The 12,971-nt window shown below is 39.7% G+C and overlaps 2 protein-coding genes across 10 annotated transcripts in view; one reads left to right on the plus strand and one right to left on the minus strand.

The window, feature by feature from the left end:
• syngap1b (synaptic Ras GTPase activating protein 1b) overlaps positions 1 to 12,971 on the plus strand; it is a 189,081-nt gene that overhangs the window by 61,565 nt on the left and 114,545 nt on the right. For all 9 annotated transcript variants that reach the window (XM_085472265.1, XM_085472269.1, XM_085472264.1 and 6 more), the window contains exon 3: positions 5,667 to 5,772. In XM_085472265.1, the coding sequence (XP_085328391.1) occupies positions 5,667 to 5,772 (106 nt within the window). The remainder of the gene's footprint in view (positions 1 to 5,666; positions 5,773 to 12,971) is intronic.
• LOC146699365 (uncharacterized) lies at positions 9,268 to 10,565 on the minus strand. The gene is made up of 3 exons (XM_085472263.1): positions 10,437 to 10,565; positions 10,010 to 10,292; positions 9,268 to 9,882 (listed from the first exon to the last, which is right to left on the minus strand). The coding sequence occupies exons 1-3, from the start codon at positions 10,526 to 10,528 to the stop codon at positions 9,466 to 9,468; spliced, it is 792 nt and encodes a 263-aa protein (XP_085328389.1). The 5' UTR covers positions 10,529 to 10,565; the 3' UTR covers positions 9,268 to 9,465.

Here is a 12,971-nt window from a genome sequence, read left to right on the forward strand (position 1 = left end):
ACATTTTGATTTAGATGTCCTCGTGATTTTTTTTCTGCAGCACCACTTTTACTTGCATGCTGTAGTTATCTTTGCGAATAAGAAAAAGCTGTTAGTAGAGCTCAGAGTGCTTGCTGGATCATAGAAGAGCATCTGATGGCCTCTCTCAAAACACTTTTTAGAGGAGCTGCTTCCCACAATTTTTGTATCTTTGTGATACAGATACTGTAATTTAACAACCAGGCAGCAACTGTCCAGGTGTTTTGTGATGACACTTTCCAAAATTGAACTCTCTCAAGCTGTTGTTTTTCTTTTTCTCAACCACTTTCAGCGCTCTTTCTCGGCACCACCGAGTGAAACGCCTAAATTCCTTCGAGAAAATATTTTCTAATATTTTTTGTGAGTGTCGTGTCCTAGTCATTTTGCACCCCCTCTCTGTCATAGCTGACTTCTTGCTCTGCCTTTGAGTGTGGCCACTGGGAAGGAGTTAAAGCCTTGTCAATATCCTTGTTTTGTTCTGCTTGCAGAGTTCTAATGGACACTGTAGCTTCTAGTTTCCACCATAAAACGCTGTATTTACATTACCACTGGCCCTTTGTGGTGTGAAAGAAATAATTTATTTAAATATGTGTGTGCGACACAAGTCCACCATCTAAAATGGTCAGAGTGCAAGCTTAATGCTGCCTCTCCATGGATGCTGAGAGCAAGCCGCCTGCCAGCTTCTTTTGCCAACTCATGGCAACCCCAGAGACGGTGTTATGTCACATCTCCAGCTGTTGACCTCGCCACATCTGACCAATCGCATCCTGCCACACACAGAGAAAAAAATGCCTCCAGGTGTTTTCCCCATGCTGGAAGCTGTGGTGGGATGCCTATTGATGGGGTAGAAAGTTGTTTTGGAGCCTTTCCATGAGTCAAGCTGTCAGTGATGAATTGCACAGGGCAGGGCAGCAGTAGGGGAGAAAATGAGTGGGCTTGTTCTTGTTCAAGTAGATGTGACTGGGGAAAATTACCATATTTAGCTTGTTGTAACTGGCATTTAGATGGCTAGTCAGGAATTTAGCTTTTTATGACTCATGGATTTAAGTTGATTTTAGTTATTTGCGTGTAACTCACACCCTTATTAAGAATCTACTGTGTAAGAAGGAGGATTTGAAAGTGTTAATGTGTATGCATGAGCAAACCTATGCTTACATGTATTTTGTAGGCTTCTTAGAACTCGTACTGTAGATAAAAGTGAGCACAGCCCAGTTGTCTCCTGTGGAATCCATGGCAACAGCAGAAAATCTGGACAGAGAGAAGCATCACTTTAACCCTGCTGAAAAGCACAGCGATCCCTTCAATAACCGCAAAACCATTCAGTGAGATTACCTGCTGTATGAGTTTGCTACTCCTCCACACACCCCTCCCAATTCCTCTTTCGTGGACTCATTGCTGGTGCAGAGCTCAATCAGGCAATATGAAACCACTTCGCTTATTACATGCATTTAGAAACACTGTGAGGCACGGCGGTCCCAATAAGGCTTCAGAAACCGTGGCTTTATCTGCATTCGCGATCATATGGAGCTGGCTGAATGTGGGGTTAATTCAGGTTTGCTAGTCCTTATTGGCACTAAAGCATATTCAATTAGTAGAACAGAGTGCTCAGACACTCTGCTGCTGCTTCCTGCATTAATCTGGCAGCGAGAATTAAAAGAGGGAAAGAAAAAAAAGGGTATGCACTGACAAGACCTGGATTTAAATTGAAGGTGAATGCACTAAAAGGCTTCGATTTAGAATGAAGAAGGCTGTCTTATTACTTTTCTTGAGGATCTAATAATGTTACCATGGTATGAGGAAAACTCACTAGTAACATGTAGCATGTAAATGAGCACAACCATTTGTACCAGCTGTTAAGTTGATGGCTGGATGGATGGACAGATGGATGGTCAGGCGATATTATTTTCTGGATTTACCCAAATAGATTTTTTTGAGTAAACCTTTGTCTCAGTAGATTTTGCAGAAATGTGTACTACATTAAAAGACATAGTAGTCTGTAGTAGTCTATAAGGTGTGACAAAACAACACAGGAGATAAAGCATGCAGATGCACAGACTCCAAGGAAGGCTAAAAGCTGAGAAATGGGAAACTCGCCCAATAAAAATGGAACTTGCTCTGTGCATTCTCACTCTGGACTCATAAAGAATGGATTCTGCTTAATATATTTTTCATTAAGGAGGTTGTACTGTAATTTCATCGTAACCAGCGATATGTTCATTCCAAGACAACATTACAACGTAGCTTTGTGCTCTTTGGCTGCACAAGTTGCAAAGTAGAGAGTAATTGCTAAGGCTGCTGATTTACGATGCTTGTACCCGATTAAGTTGGATAAAGAGACTCATAAGCAGAATCCCGATGCTGTGATGTGTCTTCAGCTTGGCTGCTTTAACTAGATTATTGCAGCAGAGATTTGCATTTATGTATACGAGTGTGAGTGTGAGTGTGTGTGTGTGTGTGTGTGTGTGTGTGTGTGTTTATCTGTACAATGTGATATAGCTGTGCAGTGGTAGTGAAGGATGGCAGTAGCTTGATGTGGAGTTGTGTTTGCATTAAATTATTATGTGTCACTTTGGACACACATGAGAACACACTCTACCAATTAGCTGTCTTTACTTTCCTAAACTCAGACAAAAATGCGCACGCTCGCTCTGAAATTCTTTTATCTTCACAGAGCATCTTTGGAATGAGCGCCTCTCTGCTTTCTTGAGGGACATATGGCTCAGTATGACCTGCCAGCGTCCTTCACTATTGCTGGCTTTACCCCAAAGCCCCCCAGGCTGCACTATCCTGCACTGCTCTCTGCAGTTAGTACCACCTTCTGACTGTCTGTGTTCTAACCAGCTCTTTTATGCAGACACTATTCCCAATAGAACACTCTAAAACGCACACACACATATATTATATTAACACAAGCAAGGCTACTGCTCTCATTTCTGCACACACCTTTTTATGTTTATGTCAGCATGCATAAAGGACAGTGGCTGATGCTCATACCTGCTGTTCATACAGCATCTATTCATATTTGAAATAATCACTACAATTCAGCGTTTCTTAAAACTGTAGAAACAGAATTTATGTACCACCTGGGTGCAGAAGAAGAAAAATGTTATGGTCTCACATTTCAACAGCTATATGCAGCTATAGACAACAGCTTGGCAATAATTTGGCCTCTGCAGTTTGTTTTGCTTGAACTGGTACTGTCAGACATTTTATTATATGTCAGTTATTTCAGTTATGCACACACGACAAGGAAGGACTCCAGTAGAGCTCCATGATGCAGTAATAATGTTTATTTGTACATAACAAGACTGGTGTTGCAGTACTAATGTTTTACAAAAACATATAAATAAAATTCAGTTATATATGCAGATGAAATATATTTATGAATTTAGAAGCTCTGGGTTAACCCAACAACTGTTTTTGGACTATAGGAAAAAGCTGGAGTGCAATACAAATACAAATATACATAAGAATAAATAACAATGAACTGAAAAAAATAGAACATAGATTCAGAAGTTCAGAATATGAAAATGAGCTAAAAAGCTTAAAACAAATAATTTTTAAAAAGCACTAGAAGACTTTAAAGCTAGAAAATTTATTTTTATTAAATAAGAAAACTTTACAAGAAATCCCTTTGAAATATTCTTTTTAAAACTAATGAAGCAACTCAAACAGTAAATAGTTTTGTAACAAAGGTGACAAATATATCTTAAGGCAGAATATGTAGTTGAACTGTGTTGGGTTAGAGTGCCTAAGTAGACCAAAAACGTATTAAATTTACAGGCATTTGAATGTCTTTTTGTTTAATATCAACTAAACTCTGAGCTCTGCCTTTTGCCTCCTTCAGCATGCTACCTGACACTTTTTTGTTTTCTGCAGTCTGGTAATGGTCAGGCAGAGAAAGGGGGTTAATTTTGTTGAAATATCTGCCTGATTGTGCTGAAGCCTGGCTTTTTAAGAGCAAACATGAGGTGTTTGGTGTCATAAAGCAATGCTACAAACATCAATCCAATCAATCAAATGGGACTAAAATGCAGCAAACACATAGTTTAGTAAGAACTCCAACCTAAATCTAATGCAGCTTAATACAGCAGTCCAGCTTTCACATACTGGTGCATCACAGTGTGTTATTTTGAGTCAAGTCTCATCATAGATTTCTGTTGGCATTTCTTTGTGTTTCCTTGGTGTTCTGGGGCTCATTGCCAACAATGTACTAGCTTTGGTGTTCAGCCAAGATTTATAGGTCGGTGCTGTACAGTATACGCTGTATTTTCTGGGTGGAACTGTGATGTTTCCAAAGGACCAGGGTTTCTGATTAGTGCAGCACATTCTCCCATTTATTTTCCCTCAAGTCTCACTTTTATGAATTCAGGGACTGTGGGCCCAAATGTGGCAGCAGTGTGAAATGTGGCTTGTTTTATTTTTTCCTTGTCTTTTTGCTTTGGGTTTTCAGTCACAAAGTGAACTGCTGTGGAAGATATACAGTGATTCCTTTTTTTAATAATATATTTTTTCTTTTACTTTTGTTGGGTGATGTGCAAAGACTTTAAAGAACATGATCCAAATGTTGGCCTGTGGGCTACATCTTAACCAACATTAACTGTGCTCATATTATCCTCATTTACAGGCTCATAAATCTATTTCAGGATACTATTAGAATAGTTTACTTGCTTTAATGTTCAAAACCACATTATTTTTAAAAAAAAGAAAAAAAAGAAAGGACATTGCCGCAGCACCTTTTTTTCATCTCCTTTCTCAATTGATCCATCTCACCTGCTGTCACTCCTCATTTTGCGTTTGTTGGTCAGCTGATGAAACACAAGAAAACTAAAAATATGTAAATAAGAGCACTGTAACTGGGAATTCTTCTTTATTAAAAATAAATATAAGACTGGGAGAAAGAACAAAAAGGGACCATGGTAATATTAACCACATTAGCCATGCTTTGTGCTAATATTAAATATGAAGGCTTAAAATAAAAGTAATTTGCTGAACCTTCAGTTCCTCATATACCAGGAGTCCATAAAAGATTTTGTGCTGTGATATTTGCTTTGCTTTGCTCATAGCTGAGACTTTTATGGATCAGTTAGCCAGATTTTTTTCAAGAAACCGGCCCCATAGACAATTAAAAAATAGCCTCCTAACCCATCTAATATCCAGATTTGGGTATCAAATAGCCTCTAGTTTATATATTAGTATGATATATAATGATTTTTGGGTAGAACTTGGACTTTGTTTTCACATGCACAACAATATCTATATATAACCAGATAAGGAATAGAGAAAACATATAAAACATAATAAAGGCACTTTGGGCTAATGTGGTCTGTTTGATTGATTTCACCGGAGGTTTATGAGTTCGTTAATGATTTTGAAAACAGTCCCATTATAGAACTATTTTCTGTTTTGTCTAGAAAGCAATTTTTGCTCCAGTCTATTCCCAAAAGCACTTATAATTTCACAGAAATCTAAAATTATTAGTGCAACTGTACTGCAGTTGTTTGTCAAACTACGTATGAGCATCGGCTCCTCATAGGCATCAAAGGGAAAGAGTTTGTAGCTGTGCGTTCCTGTTCTGTACAGAACTTTAGGTCGCCGTTTTGCTGGAGTGAGAGTTTGTGTACTGACCTTGTGCTCTCCCTGTGCAGGTACACCCTTTGCTGATGCGCGAGAGGCGCTCAGAGTCTCACAGGAACAAGCTGCTGCGGCGGACAGTCAGCGTTCCTGTTGAGGGAAGGCACCATCCCGAGATGGGTGAGCAGACAAATTTCATTTCTTCTCTGACTTTTTTCTCTGATTCTGATTGAGGCTCTAATCAAGGTCCAATCAACAGTTATTTTGCGTTTTGTCGTACTTTTAGCTGTTTATTTTCGCCGACAGTTTTAGTGATGTGGTGCAAAAGGCTCATTCTATGAAAAGAAATTCACAAACATATTTTACAAAACTTTGAGCAAGAGAACCAGTCTGAGTTTGACAAATGGAAGTGGTATTTTCTCTGTGCCAATCAAAGAGCTGCAACAAAAAAGGAATTTCTTACAAAATAGAATCTTGAGGTGATATCTACTTGTTTTAACTTATGCTGCTGAAGGCATTTTTCACAGACAGAGTACTGCAGATTTTGTCTACCATCATTTTCAATGAGAACATTTTTGGCAAGGCAAAAAATGTTTTTTGTTTTTTTTTAAGTTTCATTATTTTTCTGGCCATCCGCTAATGTTTTAACACAGACTTGGAAAAATGTGAAACTATCCATTAGTGACACATTTCTGAGCAGGTGCTCTCTGTGGACCATTTTTGGTCGATGCCCCAGTTGCTTCTCGCGGTAATTCAACATCTTTTTTTGGTTGCCCATTATGATTTTCAAAAACATTATCACCTGTATTACTTTAGTTTGGGTTTCTTGTAATAACAGGATGGTTGCATAGCAACGAAAATGATGTAAAGCTTTTGGTATCCTTTGAGCCATTACTCGCGCTGTTACTAGCAACGCTCACAGCAGCACTCTGCATCTGAGCAGAGATAAAAGCGTCACATCTGATCAGAGCTGAAGGCAGTTGCTTCCTTTAAGATTTTCACTCGTTCTTTTGTCAGTTTGACTGATTTTATCAGTCGACTCACTTTGAAATGAAATACATGCATTGATTACTTGATTAACGCACATATCTTTTGAGTTTGTTGTCCGTCTCTGCCATTGATAATTTTTTTTATTTTCTTTGTTTATGCTTTTAAACTTTTCCGACTCTTTTTTCACTTGTCCTCTTGGCTTTTTTATTGCCGTAGCGTCCTCTTAAATTCTCAATGGATCCCGTGAAACTGACCCTCTGATAGCAGCCTTCCTTTGTTTATTTTGCCTGACTCAGTCTCTCTGGGCCCCCTACAAATGTCCCGCACAGTTTCTCCCTTTTCCTTCACCCGACACCTCTTCCTCGCACTCAGCTATTTTAAGGGTCTCCCTTGCGACGTCCTCTATCATTGATTCTGCCATTGCTTCTGCTTCTTTGCTGCCCAACAGTGCTGATTCAACTGGATAAATACTTTTTTCAGTTTTCATACGAGTGGCTCTCTGACCTTAAAGCGATCAAGCAGTGACACATCACTTGACGTGGTCCTGCTCCATTTTGACATATGCTGACATGGCAGTGTCACTTCATATTGCCTATGTGTAAGCGTATTGTAAATATGCATTCACATATGTTAGTTTGCTGTGGCACAGGCCATAGTGCACTGACACCATTATGAACTGACGGTAGCGCCTAAGCACAAAGTGCCAGAACAGATTAATGGACTCCAGGAAATTTGTAATTATCAGATACACAAAAAAGCTAATGGAGGCTGTCATGAGGCCACAGTTAGAGGCATACTCTACAGGAAGCTACATGACCTACTTTATGAATTCTCTGACTTAAAACAATGAGGTGATTAGGGTTTCACAGTGAATTAAGTCATCATATACTAATGTGCCAGTTATTTATTCTGAAGTTGTTTCAATCTCACATTTAAGTTGGAATCTGACTTGAGCAGCTGCACTAATGCTGTTCCTTGGCCAACAGATTACACTGTTTGCAGAAAACTATTTATCATTTTGAATCAGATTTTTGTTTGATTTTATTATTGCAACTTATATAAATAGTATGCCCAACCCAAATGTGCTTATAGACACTGTTATAGATTGACAACACTGCCATAAATTATGAAAAATGATAAATAAATAACTGCTGTACTTCCCAAGCTTTCGAAACAAAAGCTTACATTTCATTATGCAGTTTTCAGTGGTTACATGTAGGAACAAAGCACATTCGTTTACATGAGCACTTGGGTTTTTACATGCAAATGCACAGGTAATTTTCATCTGCAGCCGCCCCATGTGCAGAAAAACATTTCATTTCATTTAATAGACAGCTCATTCAGGACCCTATAGCCAAATGATTATTTCCCTCCGAAGTGATGCATATTTGGGGTTCTTGTTGTCTGATCTCCTTGCTGTTTCACACACACACACACACACACACACACACACACACACACACACACACACACACACACACACACACACACACACACACACACACAGGTACAGAATGTTAGGGAGCTGTGATCCAGGTGGGTTTAAAAGCAACTTGTAGGCAGACTAAAGAAGCTTAAATAACTTGCACAATTTGTGATTTGCCAATTACATGCAAGTTGTAAAGGGTACCACATGATTCCTCAACTGATGTGGACTGAAATTGAGGCGTCATGACAGTGTCTGGGATTTATTTAGTGACCGCCCTGAAATGTACTCTGCCTGTTAACTCATCATAATAAGGTCAGTACAGAATAACAAATGTTTCAGCTTCGCACAGTTCTTAGAACCTTTATTAGCTGAAGCATCCCTGATAATCATCATTCTTTCTGAGAAACTGGATGTATCGGGGTCAGACTGTTGAGACTGTCAAAACATGTAAGTCATTGTTCGATATTTTGGGAAGTAGGTTAATTACTAAGAATAATTAGATTGATAAAGCTCTGATGCTAAATATAGATCAATCTATAGCAGCTGTTGAAATGGTTGAAATGTCTCACCTGATTCAGACTGGTAAACAGACTGGTATTGATCTGCCAAACTCTTATTAACAAAGTCAAACTATGACTGAGGTGGGCCAAATCATTTGCCACGTGTATTGATGTCATCCCTTCCATGTTTCCCTATTTAGAAGCACAAGGACACATAACAGTGTAACATATACATATATATATATATATATATATATATATATATATATATATATATATATACACAAAAGTATTGACTTGGATGGAAAATTATTACAGTTTTTCTCGATTGCTAAAACACATTTCTTGAAACTACGCCTCATATCCTCACAACAGTAAACACAAATCCATAACATCTCACTCAATTTCCCAAACATCCTATTTCCAGGTCAAAATGAAGCTCTACACCCAAAACTATTCACTCCTGCTGAAAAACCAAACTTTGCCCTCAGACATCAAACACAAGCCCTCAAAAACACACACACTACAACAGAGTTTTGCACACTGGTACAATTAATTCAAAACAATAGTTCCAAAACAAATAGGTTGCTTATGGTTCTCCCCTTCAAAACCCTTGTCACATGATAAACACAAAAGACGCAACCAATGTATGTACAGTGGCACATTGTCATTCATGTACTATACAGTACAACACACACCAGAAACATTATCCCACCTCAGCATCTTGTCTTTGGTCTGGGTCAGGCCAGGGAATCTCATCCACATCACAGGCTATATTGGCCCCAGCCAGGCAGCGGGGGTAAAATCCTCTTGCATGCCTGATCCACCCCTGTCATGCATCTACTGATATGTCTAGGCAGGCCTCTTCCATGGCCTGAAGGAGGTGAACACGGACATAAGGTTCTCGGTCATACACTTTCCACCGCCATGCCGAAAATAACTCCTCTATCGGGTTTAGAAAGGGAGAGTATGCAGGCAGAAAGATATTAGAAAACCTTGGGTAAACCAGTCACGAACCAGAGCAGCGCGATGGAAGCTGACGTTATCCCACACAACAACGTAGTGAGGCTGCTCTGGCTGTGCTGGTTCCCTGTAGTCCAGCTGGAACATATGTTGTCTTAAACCATCAAGAAAAGCAAGGAGAAGCATAGTGTTATAGGGTCCTAGTACGGCATGGCGGTGGAGTACCCCTCGTTGGCTGATGGCTGCGCACATAGTGACATTCCCCCCACGCTGACCAGGGACATTTACAATAGCCCGATGGCCAATTATGTTCCTCCCCCTTTTCCTTCTTTTGGTCAGGTTAAAACCTGCCTCATCCACAAAGATTATTTCATGGGGAACAGGCCGTCCTTCAATCTCAAAGATTCTCTGCAAAACACATAACACAGTAGAGTCAATCGGTACCCTGAACCACAGTTCAAGAGTGCTGAAATGGCAGCATAAACTGCCATGCTGTGATGGTACACAATACTTTATACAGTATCAAAACTCATACCTGAACATATTCCACACGTTGGTTTTTCACTCTGTCAGAGTTTCGTTCGAAAGGGACTCGGTATGCCTGTTTCATCCGGAATTGATACTTTCGGAGGATGCGGTCAATTGTGGAGAGGCTGATGGCATTTATGCCTCGAAAAAGATGATCATCCTCAATCACTCTCCTTTGAATCTCTTGCAGGCGGATTACATTATTTGCAATTACCATGTTTACAAGTTCCCTCTCTTGCTCCTCCGACAAAAGCCTTAACCTGCCTCCACCAGGTGGTCGTCTCTGTGTCCTACAAAAATAGAAGCACTCATTACTGTAACTGTCACACATTCATTTTACAGGCAAATAATGGAAACATACTGAAACTCAAGACACATAAGTTCAGTAACTTAAACGTTACTGTACAAAGCAGTCTTACTGCAAGTACACCTACCTGTTTTCCTCCCTGAAGGTTCTGATGATGGAGGCAACAGTGAAGCGACTCAAATTTGGTTGTACTCGTTGCCCAGCCTCCCTCATAGTCATCCCATGGACAAGGACATGGTCAACTAAAGTGGCTCGAATTTCATCTGAGACTGACTGTCTTCTTGCCCTTGCTCTTCCCCTTCCTTGTCGCCGTCGTTCTCCACCTCCACCTCCTTCACCACGTCCTCCTCCTCCTCCACCTCTCCCTCCTCCTCCACCACCTTCCTGTTGTCCTAGACCACCTCCTCCTCCTCTTCCACCACGTCCTCCTCTTTCACCACACCCTCCTCTTTCACCATGTCCTCTTCCTCCACCACGTCCTCCTCCTTCACCACACCCTCCTCTTTCACCATGTCCTCTTTCTCCACCACGTCCTCTTCCTTTGCATCTCTTTGGATCCATTGTTTCAAACCTGAATGAGCTGACTTTGGCCCTTTTATCTATCCATCGCAGGTTCTGATTGGTGTGTGCTAAATTTTGACTCCTAGTGTTTCCACCTGGTTAATTGTGTGCTAATTGAGCTCAAGCTATGCTGACTTAAGTTAACATTATTGCATGCTAGTGCTTTCTAAATGACTACATGGTGTAAGCACTGTAAAATGTAGGGATTTGTGTGTAGAGTTTTGCAGTAACAGTTCACCAAATTTGAGTCATGTGTCAAAGCAGGGAATAGTGTTTATAGTTCAGGGAAATGGGTGAGCTTTTTGAACAATAGCGTTTTGAAATTTTAGTTTAGAGGCCTGGTTATAGTGTTTAAGCAATCGAGAAAAACTGTAAAATGGCGAGGTTATTATCAGCATTTTGCTGCCATATCTTTCTGTCTTATAAAAGGAAACTCAATTTAGTGTGCATTTAGTATATTCATTGAACATATTTCTGAATGTTTTAGGACCTTCAAAATGACGAATAATTGTGCCTTTTCACATATTTGAAAGGCACGCTGTCGTCATCTTCAGTGGATCCAAAACAAGACGGAGAGTTCAGAAATATTTTTATGTCGGGTGGAAAGTTTAAACTGCAGATGCTGAAGCTGCAGCAGCCTCTTATCACCAGTTCATGTGCTTGTGACAACACTAATACATCAGCCTGGCCTCGCTGTTCATCACAGGGCCAAAAAGCATCCATTTTTTAGAAGATATTTATGAATGGAGGCTTATGACAACAATCCCAGCTGGAAGCCTGATGTTGTGACACAAACAGATGGAAGATACTGGGCTGTGCTGATGATAAGTCAAAGACACAGTAGATCAGTACCTTTTTTGGATTTTCTGGAGCGAAACATGAAGTGATGCAGATACATTACTTTTCTCCTTCTCATTCACTTCTCAATACTTTTTAAGTTGAGCAGATAATTAACATATAATGAAGGCATTAACTTTGCTGGATAATTATGGTACAGCATAAGCATTTTATGTAAATATGCTTCCTAATTAGCATTATGTGATTGTGACTGGGGAACATAATTTTTCTTAGCTAAACAAAAAAAAAGTTGTTGAGGTGGTTTAATTTCTGTCTTTCCTTCTTTGTACTATTAATTATATAAGAAAAAAAATATTAGTATTGAATGTCTGCATGTATGATGCTTAACACTGATGAAATTTTAGTATCATGTAATACTATATGATATAAGACACAATATATAGATATAATTACATTTTTGATACATCTGCAATAAACACATGTAGTAGGCTCACAATACTTAATTTTATGGCTGATGTTAAAAGTCATATGATAATTGTCGATATTATATCAATGATATGTTGACACTTTAAAATAATAAGAAGAATTAGAATTGATTACTAAAAAGTGGTTAAAAAAGATTGTTGAACAGTGAAGCTGTAAGAAGTAGAGGTAGTGAAGGTGTATGAGTTTAAATACTTGGGGTCAACCATCCAAACCAACGGACAGTGCAGAAGAGAGGTGAAGAAGAGAGTGCAGGCAGGGTGGAGACGAGTGTCAGGAGTGATTTGTGATAGAAGGATGGCAGCAAAAGTGAAAAGGAGGGTTTACAACCTGCTATCATGTATGGGTTGGAGAAAGGGATACTGGCAAAAAGACAGGAGACCGAGGTGGTAGAGTTGAAGATGTTAAATTTTCATTGGGAGTGACCAGGAGGGACAAGATCAGAAATGAGTACATCATCACAATGACACAGTAAAGAGAGCTCACATTGAGTGCTTTGGGAGACAGTGAGAGAAGAGAGGCTGAGATGGTTTGGACATGTGCAGAGGCGGGACAGTGGATATACTGGACAAAGGATGCTGAAGATTGAGAAGAAGAGAAAAACCACAGAGGAGAACCATGCATGTATTGAAGAAGGACGTGCAGAGGGCTGGTGTGAAAGAGAAGGATGCTGGGGATTGGGTAAGATGGAAGGAGATGATCTGCTGTGGTGACCTCTAAAGAAGAAGAAGGTTAGTAATATACAGCTGGAAGGGATCCAGCAGGCTAAATATGAGTCAAGGACATTTTCTGCCCGCCTTCCATATGATGAATCGTCCAT

The sequence above is a fragment of the Copadichromis virginalis genome, linkage group LG11, assembly GCF_057382275.1.
Source record: "Copadichromis virginalis isolate Kocher_CV1m ecotype Utaka linkage group LG11, C_Virginalis_male_GT1.1, whole genome shotgun sequence".
Classification (NCBI taxonomy): Eukaryota; Metazoa; Chordata; class Actinopteri; order Cichliformes; family Cichlidae; genus Copadichromis; species Copadichromis virginalis.

What these genes read in the sequence shown, in the direction of transcription:
- LOC146699365 (XM_085472263.1), bottom strand. Translation starts at nt 10,528, where the DNA reads ATGACTATGAGGGAGGCTGGGCAACGAGTACAACCAAATTTGAGTCGC. An exon ending in ACCTTCAGGGAGGAAAACAG is followed by an intron (nt 10,293 to 10,436) that starts GTAGGTGTACTT and finishes CTATTTTTGTAG; the next exon opens with GACACAGAGACGACCACCTG. An exon ending in AACGTGTGGAATATGTTCAG is followed by an intron (nt 9,883 to 10,009) that starts GTATGAGTTTTG and finishes TGTGTTTTGCAG; the next exon opens with AGAATCTTTGAGATTGAAGG.